The sequence below is a fragment of the Euprymna scolopes genome, chromosome 1 (assembly GCF_053919585.1).
Source record: "Euprymna scolopes isolate OS-2025 chromosome 1, ASM5391958v1, whole genome shotgun sequence".
NCBI lineage: Eukaryota > Metazoa > Mollusca > Cephalopoda > Sepiida > Sepiolidae > Euprymna > Euprymna scolopes.
The window spans coordinates 80926005-80951762 of NC_136482.1; the positions used below are offsets into that span (position 1 = coordinate 80926005).

At 32.8% G+C, this 25758-nt stretch overlaps 1 protein-coding gene across 1 annotated transcript in view; it reads left to right on the forward strand.

Annotated features, from left to right (window-relative positions):
- The window catches only part of LOC145242735 (ATP-binding cassette sub-family C member 4-like), a 275544-nt gene that overhangs the window by 53378 nt on the left and 196408 nt on the right, over positions 1-25758 (forward strand). Inside the window, exon 2 of the mRNA XM_080105907.1 lies at positions 1898-2008. Coding sequence (XP_079962033.1) covers positions 1898-2008 — 111 coding nt within the window. The remainder of the gene's footprint in view (positions 1-1897; positions 2009-25758) is intronic.

The window sequence follows — 25758 nt, forward strand, 5'->3', positions numbered from 1 at the left end:
CACTAAAAAACGGCCTTGTGCCTAATTTGCTCAGTGGGGAAGCAAATAAATAAATAAAGAGCATTACTAGTTTTACTAAGACAAATAAAACTCTTTTTCATGTAGGAAAGATACAAGGAGATATTTGCTGCATTTTCTTCAAGGTTTTATTTGGAGAGAATGGGCTCAGAAAAGAGCAATGAATGTTATTTATTTAACTTTAGTTTATAACTTAACAAGATGAGTAATGCAGATGGATAGACATCGAAATAACATTCGGCTTAGATTATTGGCTTCCTACATTATTGGCAGTGACTTGTTTGCACAGTTTCCCGAGAGAGACTAATCTAAAAACTTCAGTTTTCTCTCACTTGAAAAATATAATATCATTCATCATCGTTCAACTCCTGTTTTATATATGGCATTTAACCTCTGCTCTCGTGTCTCAAATTTACATCAGGTGTCTCTGGGAACGATTCTGTTTGCAGATTAAAGTTATCTTAATATGTACTAAATGTGACCCTTGCCAAAACTCATACAAGCTAACTTAATTGCTACTGGTGCAGGGTCCCTAATATGTAACAAATGTAATTGAAAAATCTGTTAAAGATATCCTACCTTTTTTTTTTCACATTATCAGATTTTAAAGTACATACATAATCTCCCCCTTTGAAAATTAGTTAAACTGTTGAAAATATTAACAGACATGCTTATATAAGCAATAGTTTACTGAAACAGAGAAGAAAGGCACTTACATCACTCAGTGTATTTTAATTTTCTTTTACAAGGGGAGTTACTGCTAATCAAGGGCTGAAGGCCCTTCGAGGATAAGGGTTAATGTGTGTCAGGTTTGTGAGACACCACTGTGATAAAAGTGGTGGAAATTTGCGAGAATTTGACTTTTTTGTCTTCTTTTGATCAAAATGTATTTTATCATAGAATCAAAATGACATTTACCCACATAAGAGCTCCAATTGCCATCCAATCAACAGAAAAAGTTAAAAGCTTATGAAGCAATATTTATATAATAAAATATTCACGCATGAATGAGCAACCAATCAGAACTCAGAATACATTTTACTCATCTAAGCATAATGGACCATCCCAGTCTGCTTATATATCAACTCTCCGGTTTTTCTAGCTGAACTAAATTCAATATCGTGTTAAAAACAGGGTTCAAAGTGACAATTGGTGTTTTGTTGAGTGGGGGTTCTAAGGTTTTTTTTGTTGTTTTTTTTACATAGTGATCACCACTTATCAAGGCCCGGAAGCCACTCAGGGATAGTGATGCCCTTGTAAAATTGTATTCTGTTTCCTGTCAAATTTCTTGATTATGATCCAACTAAATATTCTTCTCTTTTGGCAGTAATTCTTCTGCAATATATCAGCATGCCCACTTTTATAAAGCTGGCCTATAATTCACACTAACGTTTTCTGTCTCGGTGATAGTGTGCCCAGTTTGGAATGAATAACAAGAAAAATAAATAAAAAGCGCTTCTTTGGACAGTATTTGTTATTTTGGATTCGTTTCTTCAGAATATTGAGATCATTATACTGTTTTTTATGTTTTTTTTTTGTTGTAGAAGACGGCATCCATATCCAATTTACTTAATGTGACATATTGCTCATCAAGAATTGATATTTTATTTGATGTGGAAGCATTTTTTGCGCATGATTCCTCAGTGTTTTATTGATTAATTCATTTGTCAAAGATATTTGTTTATAATTGAACAGAATATATCCATGTTCGTTTTTGATGTGGATCATTATTAGAAGTGTATATTTTTTCCCCCCTAAAAAAACTAAGTTTTTTTTTTTTTAAGTTAATAAATAATATTACAGTTATTTAAGCCTCAAAGCGAAATGCTATTTGTTATTTAAGAGATTTGTAATGCCTTTCTATTTTTTCTGTTTTCAGGTGGGTACATCCTATATTGTCATTGGGATACACAAAAACCTTGGACAAAGAGGATCTTTACAATGTCTTAAATGATGATAGTTCAGACAAATTAAGAGAAAAATTAGAAAGGTAAGTATTTCTGTTTGAGAATGGGAGAGACAACCAAAGCTATAAACAACAGAAACAACAGAAATATACATAAATATTTGTGGCGTGTATTGCTTGCACTGATAATTCGTTTTGTTCTGTGCAACTTTTTCAGAGGCAGTCAATTATTGAACTATATATATATATATATATATATATATATATATAGTCTTTGAAGTTTTTGAAGTTTTTAACCTTTAAAACTATACAAAAAATTACTTTTTATCATTCGTTAAAAAACCATCTAGTTAGTAAGTCATTTAATCACCTGCAATCACTGCATCAACTCTCTCGAATTTCCTATAATACCAATTTTTTTATTTTTCAAGGGATCATCAGTTGTTTACCATGAAACACTGTTTTGAGGATTTAAAAACAAAACAGTATATTACATCATGGCTCCCCAGCAGTATTGATCAAACACCACCACCCTTAATCTTAGGAAGAACACATGTTACAAACATTTGATCCAATTTCCTATTCTTAATTGCAATTACTAACCTTTTCATAGTATAAAAATGAATTTCTTACCTGTGCGATTCATCAATTTCCACATTTTTTAATTTATCAGTCTTGTATTTATAAGATTTGGATTAATCCATTTAACTACTTCTCACCCCCACTATAATTAGTAGTTTGTATATTTACATTCTTATTTATTTAAAATTAGATATATAAAGATTAAAAATATTTTATTTTTACATATATACATTTTATATATATATATATATATATATATATATATATATATATATATATATATATATATATATAGAGAGAGAGAGAGAGAGATTGTTATTATTTCATATATATGTATCGAGTTTCAGTATTTTTTTCAACAGTGCTCAATGTGTGAGTAGAGTTAGGTACTAAGTTATGAAAATATATATGGCAATTAAGCAACACAGAATTTTCTGTGTACAAATCCTTACGGGGCTGAAATATGTATAATTCTATGTAACTTAATTGCCATATATATTTTTATAACTTTATATACTAATAAACAATCTCTACTTTGTTCCCTGTTTTTTAACATTTAATGATGCAATAATTTTTTTATGCATTATCAGTTAATTTTCTTTGTTTATATATATTAAGCAGTTTTCTCTATTGGCAGGTCAAACACTTTTTATATTTGTAAATAAAATATATGGTCTCACATTCGTTTGACTGATAATAGCTTTGTTAGCCAAACTGATGATTATTCGTGAATGTGAAACATCTATGTCTGTATATATTTGTAAATGAAAAAGATGAAACCTCATTTTTATATATTCATAAAAGTTTCATGTTTACCTTTTCCAGATTAGTAGTGGTGCATTTGTAATGATTTTGTTTTTTTTTCAAACAAAACATAGTTGGTAAATGTTAGGTACAAAGTTATGTTGAAAATTCAAGTTCTGTTTGGTTAGTAATTATTTGCAGATTAAAGGAGATAAATTGTAGAAACCATTACGTTACTTAATTTTGTTAGAGTTTATAATTACTGCTGATTCAAGAAGTCTTTGCTGAGATTTATTTAAAATGAATTGAATGAGTTTAGCTAGTTTGAAGTTAAAAGAATGATCATGTGTGAGAAAATAATGCCATTAAAAGATTTTCTTATTTTTCATATGACTTTTATGTTCATCAAACTGTTTCTTCAGTTTCCGTTGCATTTCGTTAATATCTGATGGCAGTCGTTGCATGTGACATTAAATACAATTAGATGCATTAGATATGGGGATTTGCTTTTAATGTTTTTTTATGGTTTGTGATATAGTTTGTATTGTTGGAATTGCTAATTTATTTAGAGTGTTGTCAATTATTGGACATACATTTTATTACCACGATGACAACGAAATCAATATAAGTATGATAATCGGTTTATGTGCACTCAAAATTTAAAGTCCATAATATCTCGCAGAAGAATGCAAATATGTCACAAATTCACTCAAAACATTGCAATACCCAATGTATTCCATATTAAATGCAAAGCAAAAAGAGACCTACAATTATTTCCCAGAAGCAATAAGTGAAAATCATATACACTGGACCTTCTTTTATAAGCAGACATCTTCTTTTACCTACTCATACCAGTAATACAATAATTGGACTATATATATATATATTAATTTCATATTAATTAGCATAGAGATAATCTTTTATTGATTGTTATATTGTACCCAATTTATAGTAGTGGCTCCCCGGCAGGACCCAGCCGTAAAATATGCTTAAATATGATATCTTAATTCATGCTGATTTCATATTTATTATTATAGAGCCAATTTTCTATTTATTATTATATTGTACCCAATATATAGTCATGATTTCAAAAGTTAAAAAAAAAAAGGATGATTTAGGCGACATTAGCTGGAATCAAAACAAAAAACATTTAGCGTTCCACCCTTAATCATTACTGTTTGAGCTACCGGCAGATGGACATGAAAAAGTTCAAAATGAAGCGACTTTAACAAAACTGTATATTTGCACATGTATAGAAGTAACAGATTTAGTTGACTTACCCTGCCAATTTTTGTCAATTTTGACCATTTAGCAGCTATTTTTACCAGCTAAAAACCTAATCAAATTTGTTCCACATGTCCAAATCTCCTGTATATCAAATTTCAAGTCTGTAAATCAAAGATTGAAAGAAGAGTTTGGTAACGACTTTTCTGCACACACACACACACACACACACACACACACACACATAAGTTCATTTTTATTTATATATACTGCCTGGATCTTTTAACGCCATGCATCATTGGGGACCATCGCGGATTAGTATGACAAGCGTCTTTCAATTATCATTATATATACATATCAGTAATGGGATGATTTCAATATTTTTCCACGATTCCAGTACAATTACTAATTCCAAACTAAATTCCCAATTCTGATACAATTACTGATTCTGATTCCAATTCTTCATAAATCTCTTAATATTTAACTATAAAATTCTTATTTTTCACAATTACCATATGTTAAGTGTTGAGACATCCTGTTGAACAAAGATGGCAATGGAGAAGCAGTGCAGTCCCGAAAAAAAAAAATTAATTGCTAGTAACAAAGATGGCGCCAAGAATCAAATGCGATCCATGACGTAGTTAATGGCAAACTGATTGAATCCAAAATTCGACAATTTTAATAGTAACTTTGGAAGATTTTCATTGGTTGGTTAGCACAGCCGGTGGTTATAAAAACGATTGTCGAAATCATTGGTCTCATACCCCCCCTCGGGAGTCAAAAACATTTCACACCATAAAAACACATGTTAAATGTGCATATATTTTCTCAAATATAAAAACACACTTGTGGGAGCGATCAACAGGGGAAGATGTGGTTGTAAGCAAAATCATACAGGAAAAAGATAATTAAAGGAATTGTTTTTGGCATCGGAAAATAGGTACACATTTTTCTGATACTGATTCCGATTAATTGGCACTGAACCTCCAAAAGTTCTGATTTTTTCCAATTCTGATTAATCGTCCCAACTTTGATACATATATATGACTGCCAGTTTTTGACCCAAGATTATCTCATCAATTTGCATCCATTAATTCCAGCTTTACTCCTACAAACGTTCCTGTATATATGGCATGGGAACAGCTTTTGATTATTTTTACATTGTATCCAGTTCTTTTGCACAGTCATGTATCTTTTGTGACTGACCACTGACCTGCATACTTTGTCACATAAGTGCTCTGAAAACAAATTTCCACTAATATTTTTCAGTGTAAATGACTTTAAATATGTTTGTAAACGAAAAGTTGATATATTTCCCATAATTATTGTAGATTAGTATTCTAATTGAGTAATGGAGAGCTAGCCTGGTGGTACCAAATCAGGCTGTCTGAAGATATTGGCTTCCTGAGACGAAATGCACCTAACATTGATGCTTTTTGTTTTTCTATTTCCTTTTGCAAAACTTAATTATGTTCTGCTAAGCCAAAAGCAAAAACAACAACCCACCTTTTTCCCCTTTTTCATCTTCCCGTTTCCCTTTTCTCTTTCTATCTCCCGCACTTCCTGACTGGTTTCCTAACTTAAAATGTACCTAACGTTAATACTGTAACCCTTTTCCCTCTTTCATTGTAAAACTCATGTTCTGCAGGGCAGGGAACAAAAACGATAAAATCCAATATAAAACAACCAAACCAAACACTACAAACTAACAATTGAAGATACAAAGAGCTTTAAGAATGAAAACCTACAAAATAACTGGATGCAACATGAATACTATTTCTAAAATAACTGAATTTGGCATTAAATAATCTGAAAAGGGTTGATAACAGCCAGTCAGAAGACGTTGGAGACGTGACTGGCTGTTGCTCACTCGGGATCTTGCCTCCGATCGCCGGGCTTGGGCCGCAGCGATACGAGATGTGCATCTTCATGAAGCCGACTCAACTCCTCCAGGGTGAATGTCGTTTCAAGTACAAGTAAGTAAGTAAAAGGGTTGATATGTCATGAAACAAAACAACCAAACCAAATCAAACCTAGTGGTAGATTTAATTATTGTGTTGTTAGTGTCAGAAAGAAAAAAATATGTGTATCATTCTGTCAAGATGAATTGTCTTGCAAAATTTTTTTATCCCCCTCCCAGTTGTTTTCTTTTGATCATGCATTGTTTTTTTTTGTTTTTTTAACTGAGGTAATTTTTTTATTTAATCTATTAGCCAATCAATCTCCAGTCAACTGTTATACTTTAAACTTTCCTGAACTGTTGTTCACTTGTTTAATACCATTTAGAAAAGTATGAACCCATCCTTCTTTCACTATGGCCGAATGAGTTATTTGCAATGATTTTGTGATTAATATTTAGGCGATATTCTTGACTGTCATCATCATATCGCTAATAGCTAATTCATGTGTCATGCCACAAAAGCACCCAGAGTTGTGAGCTAATTCTCATTTGTAGTAGGTGTCTTCAATGTTTTCCTACGTTCACCCTTACTCTATTTAGGGTTATTAGTCTTTCCTATCAAAGGCAGACTATCATTTGGATGTAGAAGAGCCTGAATAGGCACTTATCAATCATTTTCCTATTATTTTTCCAATATCTAGAATGCTTAAATTCACTTATGCTAAATGCTATTTAGAAAGGTATGAACCTATTCTTTTTTCGTTTGGGGATGAAACAGCATTTTATGTTGAATTACTCATTTGTAATGATTCTGTGATTAAAATTTAGATGAGATTATCTTCTTGAATGTTATCATATCACCAATGCCTTATCCATAAAAGAGCTGTCATACCAGAGAAGTAGCCAAAAGTGTTATCTAATCCTCATTTGCGGCAAGTGCCTCCTATTTTTTGTCTATGTTCACCTCATGTAGAATGCTTTTTATCCAAGGTTGATTCACTAGACCAAAGGTCAGCAACCTTTTGCAGCATAAGGACCAAAAGCTATGCTAATTATAGGACAAGAGCCAAACAACTTTAGCTACATTGTCATGAACGACAACGATGTTATTAAAAATGTAAATAAATTTTCTGTTCATTTGAAGAAAACAAGTATTAAATACAATGTTTTTAAACAATATCACTTATTTCATTACAGAGTATAAAAAAACATTTCCAAACATATTTTGCAAAAAATAATCTTTATTTTACTGCAAGAATAAAACAAATTTGTTTATAAACTTTGAATAAACAGATAAAACTCTTTTTAGAACACACTAGCAGTCCAGCCCGGTTTTGCTCAGGCCCTATGTACTCTTCATAACTTTATGTGCATATGTAGGTATATATATATATATATATATATATATATATATATATATATATATATATATATATATATATTAAAAAGTTTGACTTATGTCCAGGTAACCTACATCTAAAATTTCAAGTGTTTAGACCCAAAATTGGCAAAGTAATTTGGTAGAGTCAGCAAAGGTCAACTCTTTCAACTGACCTCTTGGCAGCCAAATTTTCACCCCAAAACTGATTAAAACGCTTGCTGCATGTCTGAATATCCTTTATGTAAAATTTTAAATGTTTAGACCCAAAATTGCCTGAATAGTTTGCTAGAGACTGCAAAGGTCAAATCTTTGGAACTTTGACCCGTTGGCAGCCAAATTTTCAGCCAAAAACCGATTAAAAAGCTTACTCTATGTCTGAATACACTTTATGTAAAATTTCAAATGTTTAGACCAAAAATTGGCTCAGTAATTTGGTAGAGACTGCAGAGGTCAATTTTTTTTTAACTTTGATCCCAATTTTGACCCATTTTATAGTTATTGTTTTGGGGTCAAATCAAATTAAAAAGTTTGATCCATGTCCAAGTAACCCACATCTAAAATTTGTAGTGTTTAAACCCAACATTAGCAGAGGAGTTTGGTAGAGTTTTTAAAGATCAAATCGTTGAATTTTGACCCCTTTGACAGTCAAATTTCTGTCTGAAAACCGAAATCTCAATCCCCTTTATGTCAAATCTTGAGTCTGTAACGTGAAAATTGACAGAGTAGTTTGGTAGGGAAATGGGAAATGTACACACAGAGACACACACAGACAATTTCACTTTTGTGGATATATAGATTAAGATGCAATTTTTTCTATCATTATCAACTGAAAGAAGAAAAACGCAATCCAATTTCTTTCTTTTTTTTTTTCATTTTTACATTTATTATTAATTTTGGACCATATCAAGTCGATCTTCAAAGAGTGAAAGAGTTTTATTGCTTGTTGTTTTTTTTTTCTTTCAAGTAATATCCTTGTATTATGTCCAAAGCGTGTTGCTGTTGTTGTGTTGTTGACGCACAAGGTGTGAACAAACTCTTCTCTGTGAGCTTTTTTAGTGTGTGTTTGCTTTAAATGTATAAAAATTAGCATTAAAGCTCATGGAAGAATCATTAGAAATTTTAAAACTTTGGATACACAGATAAAACTGTTTTTAGAACAAGTTAAGATGCAATTTTTTTTATTATTAAAAGAAGGAAGAAAAACATTCTCTAATTTCTTTCTTTTCTTTAACTTTGAAACATTTCTTATTAATTTCGCTGGACTGACATCTGCACTAGACAGACTATAATTTAGACAGTAGTGCTTGAATGAAGGCTTGTCAGTCGTTTAATTCATCCACTATATCAAAGGTTAGGGTTGGTAAAGTGTTACTCCTTAATAATTATGAAATAATTGTGTGTCCCCGTAGGCAGAGGTAAATGCAAGGTCGGTTTTAACATGGTGAAAAAATCAAACTTCCCCCCAAAAAAAGAGCATTCTGGATTGGAAAGATAAAAATTGTCTCAATCAAGAAGGACTTCTCTTTCATTAAGTGAGGACTAGAAAGATAAAATGTGGTATTAGAACATATATTTTGCTTCTAACCAAAGGATCACAGAATAATTGATTTTTATTATTCATTTATTTATAATTTTCTATTCAATTCTGGTTTAGGTGCATAGGTGCATTATTAGGCTTATTTGTCTCTATATAGTGGTGCCTGCTCTTCACCTAATGTTGGCAAATTTACTGATTATTATTCCAAGTTGCCATGTTTTGTTCTGTTTTATTCGGGTGTTCTTTATCGGTTAATCATGTCCTATCCAGAGCAGCATTTAGATAAACTGGATACGGTTGTTTTTGTTGTTTTTCATTTCTATCATCCCAACTTATTTTATGAAACAAGACTATCAAATTTTCTTCCAGCTCTTTCCACATTATAATTTTACCTGAATGCCAACTTGAGCAGAACAAGTTTTCGCTGTCCACTTAAATCGTTTGTTATTTTGAAATAAGATTATACTTAACAATCTTGTTAGATGAGGTATTATTATTTGAATAAAGTCAGACTGTTGTTCTCCTCTTAGTTGTTACTATGCTATTAATATTTACGTCATTGTACTCTCCAGCCTTCTTTAGTTGCCTTTTGTCATAGTCAATTATCTTCCATGAAGTTCAAAATGAACCCACCATTTAATCCCTTGGGCTAGACTGCAATATATTGCAGTATCATATATATTGTAAGATAGATGATTAAAGAAGAATCTTATATATAAAGTGAAATAAATTTCCCTCAATTTTTTGATTAATGAGTATAACTTTTTATCCAGAAGCTGCAATTTAGATCAATTCTTAATTCATGTTTTCAGAAAATATGTGTTCGTTTCATATTATTTGGATTCTTTGGACTACTATTCTCATCTTGACTGTCATTTTCACAACACTTTGATCCATGTAACCTCTGACCTTCTTCAAGTGTATCTTGTCACACTCATGAATCTTTCTGTCAAACTTGGGAATCTTTCTGTTGAACTCAGGGAATCTGCACAAAATTTCGAATGGACCCTTTATTTAATCCATAGGGATAGCATGCTTTCCACAGGGATAGCCATGACTGGGTAGAAAGTCTTAAGAAATTCACAGTTGTATTTTGAGTGTCGCTTGCAATGAGAAAAGTGCAACTTTACAACTGAATTTTTTCAAGTACTCTATCTTGCATATAATTTTAGTATGAATTTTAAGAACCTTAAACCTATTTTGTTTTCTAGATGTATAATCATACTACTTATCATTATATATCACTATTATTAGAACTACATATTACTACTTTACATATAACACTAGAAATTCCCAAATCACTATGCTCAACATTGCTTAACTTTGGTAATCTATGGGAACCCATGTGTCAATGTGATTATGACATATCATTGTAGCATACAATTCCATACTTTTCGATCTTATTACTGTCTGTTAGCTACTCTCTATTTTCTACTTAAATATGAAATGCTGTTCATTTACACATGCATTTTTGCGAGACGGGGTGGGGGACATTTTCATTGGTTATTTTAAAGAGCTTCTTTTACATTCTGGATTGACAGTATAATCAGTTATCAGATATGCTTAATTGTTTGTTCATAGTTGCTTTCATTATTCATACTTTTTACTACTTATTTACTTTTTAATGCATTTAATATTAGTTTTCAAACAATAGGTTTTACATAAACACAAACACAATACATTTACATCGAGCATATTCAGCTATTTATTTAACATTGTTTTCATTTTACAGTACCTATTTTCAGAAGCTTACAAATCTATATATCTATAAAAGTGAACATGTCTGTGTGTGTGTGTGTGTGTGTGTGTGTGTGTGTGTGTGTACATTTTCCTATGCAATAACTCTGTCAATTTTTATTCTACAGACTCGAAATTTGATATACAGGGTACTGAGATTTGGGAAAATCTATGTGATCGGTTTTCGACCAAAAATTTGGCTGTTAAGGTGTCAAAGTTTAACGATTTGACCTTTGAGAACTCTACCAAACTCCTCCGACAATTTTGGGTCTAAACACTTGACATTTTATATATAGGTTCCTTGGACATGAATCTAACTTAATAACTTGATTTGAGCCCAAAACAATAAATGTTTAGGGGTCATAATAGGGGTCAAAATTTGAAAAATTGACCTTTTTCTTTTTTGCTCAGCATACACCTCCAAACACCCGGGCAACGTCGGGCACCCATGCTAGTATATATATAAAAGTGAACGTGTCGGTATGTGTGTACATTTCTCTACGCAATAACTCTGTCAATTTTAAGTCTACAGACTTGAAATTTGATATACAGGGTACTGAAATTTGGGAAAATCGATGTGATCGGTTTTCGACCAGAAACTTGGCTGTTAAGGTGTCAAAGTTTAACGATTTGATCTTTGAGAACTCTACCAAACTCCTCCGACAATTTTTGGTCTAAACATTTGAAATTTTAAATATAGGTTCCTTGGACATGTATCTGACTTAATTTGAGCCCAAAACAATAAATTTTAAGGGGTTATAATAGGGGTAAAAGTTTTAAAAAATTGACTGTTGTTTTATGTTTTCTTTTGCTCAACATACACCTCCAAATACCTGGGCAACGCCGGGCACTCATGCTAGTATCTAGATAAAACATACCACTTTACTTACAGAACACTACAAGTTTTGTAAGTAAAAAAATCAAGAAAAAATATTTTGATGGAGTTTAAATGTGAGAGCATAAATTTCCTAGTTGTGTTTCTCTTGTATAACTATTTTATATAGATGAAACTGATTGTGACTTGTCATAGTTGTTGTTGTTCTTTTTAGTGCTGATGAGTTAAACAAGACACTTAGCACAAGGACATTGAGTAGTAATTTTCCCAAAATAGCTTTGACTGAGATCAGCACTGGGCATTGTTTGTTGGCAGGATAAGTGCAATTTACTCCAGCATGAAATCTGACTGCTTTTTAGGCTGCCAGTAATGATCTTATTTCTCCCCAACTAGATTCTGATTTGAAATCCAAGGTAGCAAATCTGTTGGTAGGAAATAAATGTTTCGCTTTGATGTAGCAATTAGGTACATCATTTGGTGTCAGTTCATAATCTTGTATGAACCATCTTTATTATTTCTATTCATTGTAGATGTTATTTGTGGTGCCAATTTGTGAATCCTGGCAACATGAAGTAGTAATTTTCCTAATGGAGGTTTTTTACTGAGATCAATGGCATTCATAATCATTGATGGAAATGTAACCAAATGATATGGAGGGTGACTGCTTGTAAAAACCTGTTAAGTTGTTAGTTTTGATAGGTATGCACACAGAAGGTTCTGGAATGTTTTTCCTTTGTTGCCTAATGTGCTGATTGGTTACTGTTTGTTTGTTTCTGTAATTCATGTGCATTGGACTGATAATATTTCAAATTTAGCCCATTTTGCTCTGCCAGTTGGAACAGTATCAATTAATTTTTCTGAAGTTCCTTCACCAGGGATTGAACTCACAACTTTTTGCTTTTCTTTCTTCTTTTATACTCCCTTTCTCTGTGGGTATTTGCAGTATTATTAAAAATGTCTACATTCTTTTCAATGCAAATATGCTTCAACTAACTAACTATATATATATATATATATATATATATATATATATATATATATATATATAGTGTTTATATTATTATTTTTTTAACCTAAAATATGGTTTTAAGTAAAAATAAGTTTGCCAAAACTCATTTCACTGTATTGGTTCAGAATATTCAAGACTTATATCCTTTGGACAATATCCAATTTATTTCCGTAGAATTATACTAGCCAACGGGGAAATTTACTTTTCAAGTCCCGGAAATAAAAAAATTATCAAAATTCCACCCACATACGAATTTTCAAACCATCTATCTATCTCTTTCCTGGCTAATAGTAACAACTTGAAACATAAAATCTTTTAAGCCGACATAAATAAATGAAAACATAAATTTTAACATTATGTAGAATTATGTAGGGTTACTGTTTAAGAATTTATGTCTTCTCTTGCTGGCTGGTTAACGATTTATGAACAAAACTACTTATCTTTGTATAAAAGAGAACAGACTCTAATTTCTGACACATGTTCAATAACCTGGGTGTGCCCTAGTATTGGTTGAGCTACAAGCTCGATTTTAATTTTATTACTTTAGATAATATATCAAATAAATATACTAAATAAACACTTGATACTTTTCTTACAATGTCAGCAAAATCCCATCCCTTCAATGTAGAGGACCCCAGGTGCTGGAAAACTTTCTACTTTAATAGATTCTTCCCTTGGACAACTTGCCTTTGGAATTCTCCCCCTGTTTCCCTCAACTACATCAACATGCAGGGATTCAGTGTAATGTGAACAAATATCTTGTTACACAATTGCCCACTTAGGATGCCCCCTATAAATCTGGCGCCTAATCACAGTACCATTACGTCTTGATGCTAATATGCTTTGTTTGAGATGAACAAAAATTTCCAAAAAATGAGTGATTTCGAGATTAAATGACCCCAAAAGTGTTGATATGACATTAAACGATTCTCTTTTTACTGCTCTACCAGTTGTGACTGTGACTTCGATATTATCCCAAATGCTGTATGTAACAAAATCTTTTAAACTTAATCTACAAAGCAATGATATATAAAACATGTTTCATATAAATTGATCCAACAATAATCAACATGCTGTAAAACTCAATAATCTATATATTACTATATGATAGCATGTGTGTTATTTTCTGTGTCACACGTACATCCGGGTCATTAATTATTATGTACTTCCATTTCTTGACATAAATAATTTTACCAAGATTTCTTCATAAGTTTTGGTTTCGGTTTCAATCAGGGCTGAAGGAACTCAAATTATATATATATAATATAGCCCCCCCCCCCTTGCCAAACTTTCACAAGAAACACTCGTCTAGTTGAAAACACTATCAATAATTCCCCCCACTCTTTATCTGTGCCTAAACCTAAACGTAGATTCCATGAACAAAGCTTCTTTCTTAGAACTGCACGCCTGTGGAATTGTCTTCCGTTTTCCTGGTTTCCGGCTGACTACAATATGGTTGTCTTCAAGTCCAACGTAAACAAGTTCTTCATGAGTCGTTCCACTTAAGTTAACAAATTTACCAAATTTCCATTACTAACGATTACTATATTGTCCAATTGACTACTGTACACTCTTAACCATTATCCTCGAGTGGTCTCTGGGCTTTGATAAGTGGTTATGCCTATGTAAAAAAAAAAAGAATACATATATTATTTTCATAAGTTTTTATTTCGGTTTCGATTCCAGCTAATGCAGCCAAGTCATATGGATATTTTTTTATTTTTGAAATTGCAGCTTTGTAACATATAAAAATCGATAGAACATTAACTATATAATAATATACAAGAATTAAAACTGCATATTTAAGTGTACTTTACGGCCTGGCTTTGCCGGGCGTTCATGCTAGCTAAGATAAATACTTTTGCAGTTTTTATAAAAAAGCTACAATAATATCAGAGCGTCTCCATTTACACTGAACATCTACAGAATGCCAACATCAACATATTACATATGAATGAGTCCCTTGTGGAATTTCCACAGGTCTCGCTAGTCATTCAATATTATCTGAGCAACAAAATTACTAAAAGTCAACTCTATTACAAGAAAGAAACAGAAATTCCTTTCTCTGGAAACCATGTGACTCTTTTAACGCCTGTATATTTACTAAGGTCATCTTTCTAACTCCTGGTTTGTCAATCATTCTCTTTACCTGAGCTTTTCATTATGTAACACACAGGCTAAATGTAATCTTTCGTTTTCAAACAATTTACAAAACATACACTTACAAAAATAAAGATCTAACAAATCTTTATTTTATGTAGAAACACTACTGAAAATTTTGTGAATTATTCGTATGACTTGCAAAGATAATTACTCATAATCATACGAGTTTTATTTTTATAGCATATTTATGTCAACTTATCATACATGCTATGCTACTCATACACCCCCTTTATTTATTTGATTATCATTTCGATTTTATTATCGTGCAAAACTTATCTTGTTCATTTGTAGATTTTTAAACATATTCTCCCAATCTGTTTTATTTTGATAAAATATTTTGTCATAATTATTTTTATCTTTTTATAAAGTGGTCCATACTGCAATAAAAAAAAAATTCAATATTTTTCCATCTTAAATGCATTTAAATTATAATTATTAAACCATTTTTATTATAAGTTTCTTTTCATATAAAAGCATATATAATGGGTTTAGATAAAATATCTTTATCATATTTTAATAATAATAAGCAAATAAAAAATGTGCATACTTTCGATTCCTAAAATAATTCATATATTTCCTTAATGAGCACTTACACATTTTATCGAGACAAAATAAGGGTTAAGAGAAGAAAACTCCGAATTCATTTACACAGTTCTTTCTCTTCATTTGTAAAAATACATCACACTTTTTTTTCTTTTAGATATAGAAAAAAAAAAGAGTGAAATATATCTATTTTGGACTGTCTGATCTCATGTCATTTTCTTTGTAAAAATAGTTAAGTTTTTAAAGAGTGAAAGAGGCTGACAAGGAGAAAAATGATAGAATAAGAGAAGTACATTCAAACCAATTTTGAACCGTCTGTTCTAATTTCCCACTTGATAAAAAGAAAAGAAAAAAGGAGGCCGATAAATACATTGATCGGTTGATACTTACATTTTGCTGTATTTACAAAGCTCATGAGTTCAATCATTGACACAGGCATAATATTTCTTTTATTTTTTCAAAACTTTAATCGATTTATTTCACATTACAATGTGAGATGATTACAAATATTTCTCTTTTTATTGTTCTATATTTTATGTAGTTTGCAAGAATTGGGATTGCTTAATACATCAGGTTCTTAGCCTTTTAAAAGGCAAAATGTGTGTTTGTGTGTGTCTGTATGTCTCCCAAAAACTTTCGACAGACGCGTTGGACCATGACAAAATTGGTATTGTTAGAAAGATCAATCTCTCAGATGATATCGAAAAATGGTTGAAAAACTTCTTTGACCATCAACTGAGCCGTGTTTTGCAAGAAGGGGTCAGTTTTTGTATCAAAATTTTTGCAAAGACATTCATGCCTCGTGATCTTAATGTACATTTAAAACACGTTATTTCAGAGGCTTGTGATGTTACAAGTGCACCATGGCCGAGTCGGTTAACGCATTTGCTTTTTTTTTTTACCTCCTTTTCCTCTTTCATATTACAGGTTCGAACCTAGCTACTGCTGCTAATTTTTTTTTTTTTTTGCTTGCATGGGCACTTGCTATTATTTTAGTTTTTTTTTTTTAGGGGTGAGGAGGGGGGTGCTCAATAGCTTTATTATACCACCTCCTAACAACGCTGGGTACCCATGCTAATTTATTATAAAGTTAAGAGTTTCAAATTCGAAGGCAATTATGTGATTTAACTTTCAACATTTCATAAGACACAGAAAATATAAAATCCATGATAATCTGTTACTCTTGTTTCTGATAAGCCAATTTTCATTTATTCTTGTATAATGTTATTTGCAATAGGCTAACATATTTCAGTCAAGGGGGATAACTCCTATTCTTTTAGTAAATGTTACTTTTCCTTACTGTTTGTTTGTTTTTGTTTTTTACAGTCAAGTCCAATAGTTACGTTTTCTTATTTTCTTGATAAAAAAAAAAGCAAAAGTTCATGTGTATGAATTATTCACATACTCATTTTTCATTCTTATTAAATCAAAACTAAGTTCCCTTTTAGCTTAGATACTGAACATAGCATAAAAGTCATGGTTATAGGAACATAGAAATATTTACAAAAAGAAATTTGAATTTAATGGATCCCGGACAGTGCTGGATTGATAAAGCTAATTGTACATATTTTCCTCTCTAAATGAATTCATCATACAAGAGAATTACTTTTTCTTTTCAAATTCAAACTTTGTTCTTCTTGAGTGAAGATCCATTCTTATAATGGAAAAATGATCCAAAAAGGAATGGGAAAAGAAATTTCTGTATTATAGAGAAAATAAAATTATCCAGTTGAAAAATGAGTACTATTAATCCAGTTAAAGAAGCGTTGGATTGTAAATAATTCCAGGTAAATAATGGTAATATTAATCCAGTTCCGGTCAGCAGTGATCCTCTCATGTCGTGATGAAAAGTATAATCAAAATTTTTTTTTAATAATTCATTATTTACGACGATTCTAGTACCCACTTGGTTTGTTCTTATCACCTCTGGTTATAAACAGAATTGTCCAAGTATATTATGCCAAAAATATTGCAATAATCTCTACTATCATATAAAAGTCATTGTGTGTGTGTGTGTGTGTGTGTGTGTGTGTGAGTTCCTTCCTCATAGGTTCTGAAACGACTGAGCCTATCTTTTGTAAACTTCACACAAAGCTAATTTATGTCTGACAGTGTTCTTATATATGTTTTGTGCAGAAATAAGTATCAAAAATTGAAAATATCTGATCTTAAAAATAGCTTTTCTCTCTTATAGATAAAAAGTATAATTTTTACAGGGGGATATTTTCTGTTACACCGGCAAGAGAGATAATAAAATTTCAGCAAATCATTTCTTCCTAAAACAGATTTATTATAATCTGGAGATATAGCTTAGTAGTGGAGCATTCGACTACAGATTGAATGTTCAAGCCCGGGTGTACCTCACCATTTTATTTTAATTTTTTTTTTTTTTAATTTACGATAAAAGAAGAGGTACCATTTAAAATTATTTCTTCGTCTGCATATTTTAAAACTAAACATTAATCAAAAGTGACTTTTCCAAGGCATTCATCGTCAAGCCCAAATACCAATTGGTGTGATATTGTAAACAAACACAAACGGAATTTAATGAACGATATTATCATAATTATTATTTTTATTTTTTATTGCCTTATTCTTTTTGCCAATTAGTCCTCCAGGCAAATTATTCCTTGCAATATATAATAATCAATAGAGAAATAATTCTATAACAATGCATACACAATCTGCATAAATTAAAATATCATCTTTAAATATATTGTATGACTGAGCAATGCCGGGCTGCCAGCTAGTTTTTGTATATAAATGAGTTAAAATTCTCTTATATTATTTGCCTTCTTTTTAATAGCTCTCATTTGAAAAATTAAAACTGGAAAAAAGATCTGTTTCCAAATTAGATCAAGTGTATGTTATGCTACCTTTTGACTTTTTCACCATCACCTGCCTCATGACAGTTGCCGTTGGGGTACTACAGATGACCTGCCAACCAGTTCTCTCCATTCTTCACTGTCCTCTGCACATCTGGTCACATTTCTCCCTTTCTTCCTCCTTTGACTGTTCCTTAGAGCAGTGTCTTGGCAAACCTCTTTCCTCTGATGTGGCCGAAACATTTTAGTTTGCACCTCCTGATTGTGATGAGACAATTTTCATAAGGACCAATGGCTTACTTTATTCTGGTTTTGACTTCCGCATTGGTTATGTGGTCTTTGTAAGAGATGCCAGCAGTCTTCTGAAGCATCTCATTTCTGAGGTCTGAATCCTCTTCTCTAATTTTGTTGTAAGGGTCCATGTTCCATGTTCCATGTTCCATACAGGAAAACTGAGTGAACAAGAAATAGCTGTACTTGACTGCGTTGTCTTTCCAATGATGTTCAACTTAGTGTTGCAGCTGTGATTGCAATTCTGGCTAATACTTCAGGTTTGAACCCCTCATCTGCAACTATTGCTCCAAGATATTTGAAATTCTTCAGTTTCAAGCTTTTCTCCGTTGGCAGTTTGGATTCCATTGTCACTATTTGTCATCAGTTTTGTTAGCACTGATTTCCACGCCGTAAGCTTTGGAGGATGTGTCTAGTTGCCTGACCCGGTTCTTCGGTTCTTGTTCTAAGCGTGCGAGTCCATCTATATCATCAGCAAAATGCAGAAGTGTGATTGTTCTGCCACTAATACTGACTGTTCCTTGGTGGTCTTCAAGTGTATCTGTCATAATTCTTTCAAGGAAAACATTGAAGAGTGTTGGCGAGAGCAAACACCCCTGTCTCACTCCAACTATGGTTTGAAACCAGTCTCCAATATCCCCGTTGAGGTGAACAGCACTGCTGGTCTTGTTGTAGAGGTTCTGTATTCTGTGTTTTGTACTAGTTCATGGTTGGCCAGAGTGTTGCATCCATACTCTGTTGAATGCTTTTTTTGAAGTCTACAAATACGTAGTAGAGTTCTTGTTGGTATCTCTTGCATAGAATCCTAAGATTGAAGATCTGCTCAGTTGTGCTGTGTGCTGCCTGAATCCTGGCTGCTCCTCAGCTATCATTGTTTCAGCCTGAGGTCTTAATCTATTCAATATAACCCTGAGCATCACTTTGCTAGCATAGCATATCAGGCTGGTGGTGCAGTAGTTGTTGCACTCTTGTAGGTTACTTTTCTTAGGTAGGGTGATCATTAAAGAGTGGGTCTGTTGTGTTGGCCATTCTCCTGTCTCCCAGATCTTCTGGCAGATTGCATGTGGTGCAACGATCATGGCCTCATTCCCTGCATTCACCAGTTCTCCTGGGATGTTATGCCTGCTGATTTTCCTTTCTTCAGGGACTTCACTGCTTCCTCCACTTCTTCTCTGAGAATGGGGAAGCTGTCTGTTTCTGTTGTCAGAAGGGTGTTGAGTTTCTCCGTGCCTCCTGTTGTATGGTATGAGTATAGATCTGCAGTGTACTCTGTCCACTTCTTCAAGATGTCTTTAGACTCGGTCAGACACTTCCCGTTTTTGTCAAGAATGGTGCTAAGCCATCCTTGCTTGCTGCTGGTGAGGTCGTTCACTACTTGGTAGGCCTCTTTGGCATGGTTTGCTTCGAGGTTCCATTCAGTCGTTTCACTGATCAGTGATCCAGTCTTCCTTTGCCTTAAGCATGCTCATCTTGACCTGCTTGTCTGCTTGTCTATACTAGCCTACTCTCTCATCACTTTTTTTGTCACACAACTTGAGCAAGTCTTGGGTGATTCAAGCCTCCTTGGTAGTCCGCTTCTTGCTGAGAACTTCATTCAACTTTTGACTTACTACACCAGAAATAGCTGTCACGGTTCATAGGTCAAGAGTAAGATGCATGGGAACATGCAAATAAAAAGCTAGTAGAAGGGAAACATGAGACTGTATGGATACGCTGGAAGTCTGTTTTAATGAGTCTTAACTAAGCAGTAAATTAGGCAGAACAAGTTTTAAGGAGTGACTAACTTTAACTCTAATTATACATGTCCTAAACGCCAATAATAATTGAGGCTCTCTCCATATCTGTCTGAAAAAAAAAATATTCTATGAATTAATAACAAATTATATATTTTTGAGTAGAAATATCTTCATAATGAAGATCCTTCAGGATAAAAATTAGGACTTCAAAAATAAAGATGTGTCCTGATCAGTAAAACCAGGCAGCAGAGTTTGTACCTATTATACTACAAATAAAGAATTTACAACGATGTTAGTTGATGCTGTATTGTTTGCAAAAAATAAAATACCTAACTATGAACTTCTGAACTCCTTCCGATAAAGTAAGGTATGACAAATGTATGATAAGGCAAAACTGCTCCAGCTGATTCTCTATTCGTGTGCTATTTAGGTACAACAAATTGCTACTGCTGTTTTATTATATTTGCTAAAAACTTTTAAAAATAATTTATTTTTATTATTTTTTGCAGACTTAGGGAAAATATTTTTAAAAAAATATGAATTAAACATAAAAAAGAAAAATGATTAAATTAAAAGAAAAACAATTTTTTATTTTTTTAAAATGGTGAATGTGTTTTTTTTTTCTGATAAGTTTTTTCAATAGAAATTGACAAAAATAAATATATCAACAAATCATTTAATTTACTCCTACTTCGGTCTGTCTGTTCCGGAAAAAATCTCAAAATATTTTTTCCAAAGATTTTTAAAGATTAAAAAAAACAGTATGTTACACCATTTAAATTAAAATCGCTTTTTGTTATTAACATAAAAATCCCAGGTTGTTCGAATGCCATACCAAAATATTACATGAATGCAGAAGCAGTTGTTGCACTTTGTCACACCTTTGTCATGCCTTAATTTGTCGTACATAAAAAACACCTTCATTGTACAAGAATTTTATTTTTTTATGTTCAAATAACGATTATCTATTATATAAATCTCACCTGTCTGTTTAAATGTATGCATGTTTGTATCTCTGCCTAAAACTTTTGATAGAGGTGACGGATTTTCACAACATTGGTATCGTTTTGAAGCTCGTCCCTTCGGACGACAAATATCGAAAAACTGGGTAAAAACATTAAATCCTTACTCTCAACTGGGCACTTTTCTACAAGGAATGGTCGCTTTTGTCGCCGATATTTTCAAATTGACTAGCCTTAAGTTAAACCTTTGCCACTTTCGGTTTGGCGATGAACGCAGTGGCAAACAAGTCATGTTTCTTTTTTCACATTCTTTTTCTCCTTCATGGTACAGGTTCGAGCTTGTCTTTTACTACCCCCCCCTTTTTTTTGCTCAATACATACCTCCAAACACCCGGGCAATGCCGGGCACACAGGCTAGTCTAATATATAAAAGTTCTTTCACTATTGTTGTTAAAAACAACAATTAATTAGCCTAATAGAATAGTACAAAGATTTCCGAAAGACTTAAAAATAAATAGTTTAAAAAAAATTTAAGCATTCAATTTTCTGCATAAAAGTATTTTTTATTTCTATCTCTAAATATCTCGATCAGCACATTGTAACTATGCATAGATTTCTTTGTGGACGGTTGCATAGTTTACTCCTGACCTAAAATCTCATTTTAAATCTTATTTATTTATTCATTTTACTTATTGTACATTTTTTAATGCCTTAATCATAAAATCTGCTGTGAATAGGATAAACAAGTGGATTTATTTTGATACAAAGTTTAACCTTTGTAATGTCAGGTTTCTAAAGCATTCAGCCTCTTATTTTATGACATGAAAAAATACAAAATATATGTTCATTTCTCAAGAGTTTTTTTTTTTTTTATTTAAATAAATATTCCAACTTTTCATACACTTCTGGCACCAGAATTGAACTAGATAAAGGGAATAAAGTTAAGTTGTTAACCGTTGAGTGAGATAGTGTTGAAAGAGTTTTTAACAGTCAACATTTTTTTTTCTGGATACAAAAGTGCATAAAAATGTTTAATTGTAATTTTGTTCTTGGCAATAACTAAAATATTTAACTATGTATGGTGTAAGTTAAGCAAAAAAGAATTGTGGAGGGGAGTATAATGATTGTATTGCATTCGTTTCTCACTGCGATACCATAAAAATAAGCTTTCAAGCTACAATTATTGTGTGGTTACAGCAGTAAACATTAAAGATCACGGCCAGAGCAGGAAGCAAGAAAAATTCTGTAAATGCATTAAAAATTGTTTTATGTAATATTTGTTAAAACGACTCCTCATTTATTAATATTTAAGTTAAAATCCATTTAGTATTACGCATGTAAATTTGAGAAAAACCTTTTTAAAATGTGCCAACCTTATGGCGAATAAGTGAATTCACACATCAGGTCAAATTTAGTTGCCATCTTGTTTTGATTTTCTTTATTCAAATTATATTGACACATTTTAAAGATATTTTTCTCAAGTTACATGTGTAATACTAAATGGATTTTTAATGCAAAATGGTTCCTCCTTTATTAATATTTAACAAAAACAAATAAAATATTTTTTATTCTTATACTGAAGTTTTTGTGGCATTCTGCTCTAGCTGTTTACCATTATAGCTTACAAGTAAAATTCCAAAGGAGGCTCCAAGTTACATTTGTGTTTGTCAAAAACAGAAGAAACTGAGTTAATCGATGTCTGTTCTCCTAAGATTTTCTTTTCCTATATATTAATCACATACCATACATGTTAAAATATTCCTCAGTTTTTGAAATTGAGTTGTACATATATATATTTAAAACTTGTAGTCTAAACTGTAATTTTTAAAAATTAATACAAACCAGCATCGAGGAGCGAACCTGAGACCTTTCAGTTGCAGATTGGGAGTCTGCCAATGGGCTAGATCCATCCTTCCCCGAGTGATGGTTGAGTTTCCCCCAACGGCTATAGAAAACAAGCTGATAGGTCATTTGGCGTCAGTTGAAAAGGATTGCTCTGGTCGTGTGTTGCTATGTTCATGCTTGGGATTGTGTTCTATCAATTCGACGGTGTTGCTCGGGATAGTGTTCTATCAATTCAACAGTGTCTCTTTGGCAGGCATGAGTTCTGTCGGATGTGCATTGGATTTTCATAATACAAACATTTAACCACAAGCTATTTTGGCAGAAAACAGATCATGGAATCTGGGATGCTGAGATTGGGCAAAGATTTGATACCACTTTTTAGTGGAGAAGATGATGTAGTTGGGTGGATAAAAAAGGTCAAATTGGTAGCTAAGCTACAACATGTGCCAGACCTTGCCAGTTTTTATTCCACTTTTTCTACATGGAGATGCGCTTGCCCTCGATCTTGAGATGAGTAATGGAGAACAAAAAAATGCAGAACAGATAGAAATGAAACTAGTGATTGCATTCATTGAAAGGCCTTTTGAAGCCTATGAAAAACTACAATGATTTAAGTGGACAGGTGAATCAGTTGATGTTTATGACAATGCAATCAAAAGATTGGCTGGACTAGCAGGATACATAGGGAGAGGACTAGATCATACAGTCAAACCTGCTTTTATGACGGGATTCTTAGACGATGTATCTATGGCACTGCAACAGCTACCTCACAAAGAAAGAATGGATGTCAGCAAACTGATACCAACTGCATAGTTTTTAGTCAGCAAGAAAGTTTGAGAGACTGGAACATTGGCAGCGGGTGCACAGAGTAATATGCTGAGAAATAAGGCTTAAAAAGAATCATCAAGCCTTCAGCGTTTTAGATGTCAAGGACCACACTTGAAAAAAGATTACACAGAGATATGTAAAGGCAGAGTAACGTACTATGATTGTAGAAAGGTTGGCTACATTGCTAGGAATTGTCCTCAGATTCAGAGAAAATGGACATGGGGAGCTTCTGCACCACAAGCTACCCTGACAACAGAATGAGGGTGCAATACGGGCCACTTCCTATAATAGAAGTGGTGGTGGAAGATTCAGTAATGACCACACTTGTCGATACTGAGTGCACCACCATTTTAATCAACTGGAAACTCATGAGTGGATATGGTAGAAGTGGCACAGTGAAAGCACTTCATGTAAGATGACGTAAAATGTAAAGGAACCAGGCAAGTGGAGATAAAAGTATGTAGAGTATGAGTAAAATTGGGGGCGATCTTGATGAATCACATCATTGACGGGATTGACATCATAGTTGGAATGGATGTAATCAATGAGATGGGAGGTGTAACTATAAAGAAAGCTGAGGTAAAGTTTGGAAATGTACACTGTGCCGCAGTTGTCCATCAGCTGAATGTTTGCAAAAGTGAGGATAAAGACTTTGAAGCAAATTTTGATGGAGAAAAATGGACAGTAAGATAGAAATAGAAGAGAGAGCCCCCAGTGTTACAGAATAGAATTCAGTATTATAAGAATTCCCTGGAAAGTGAGAAAAATTTAGAATTTGAGAAAGAGGTGGAAAGATGGATATCGGAGAAAGAAAAGGTGTGTTATCATTGATGGCAGTGTTTCATGCCACAAAGGGAAAGTCAAGTCAGTGTTAGACTTTTGTGAGTGGAACCATTTTGTGGCATGTTATACAGGGAGCGACATAATAGATGTGTGTGATGAAAAGATGAGAAACTGGAGACCGTTGGTAGGAGGAACCGCCATTGTGGACCTTAAGTCTGCCTACCTGCAGCTACATGTGGCAAAGGAACTATGGCAGTACCAACTGATCTGTTATAATGTTATAAAGGAAAAACATATTGCCTAACACAGTTAGGATTCAGGTTAATGTAGCACCAAAGATTATGGCAACCATTTTAAAAATGGTGTTAAAGAAAGGAAGTAAAACAAAAGAGGCCACCAATTCATACATCAATGGTATAATGGTGGATGTAACGAAGATATCAATAAAAGAACTTGTGCTACATTTGAAAGAATTTGGGCTAGCAGCTAAATTGCCTAAATCCCTGGACAGAGGAGCACCACTGGGCCTTAAATTTATGAAAAAGAGGATGGGAGCACTGATGTTCAGGAGAGACAATGAGATCCCAGAGATGAGAGTAGAAATTAGTAGGTGGGAGTTATTTTCTATCTGTGGGAGATTGAGCTGGGGCACTATCCAATTGCTGGATGGCTGCGATTGGCATGCAGTTATGTGAAAAGAACGAGTGGAGTAGACTGGAAACTGGCAGTATAGTTGTGGAAGATGCATTGTCGTTGAGGAAAAATAATGATTATAATCATATTAACATGGCTGAATTAGATGCTGTTCTAAAATGCATTAATGTAGCTATAAAATGGGGACCGAGAGATTTCAAAATAAGAATCGATTCAGCCACTCAACTCAGTTGGGTGAGCTCTGCAGTGGAGGAG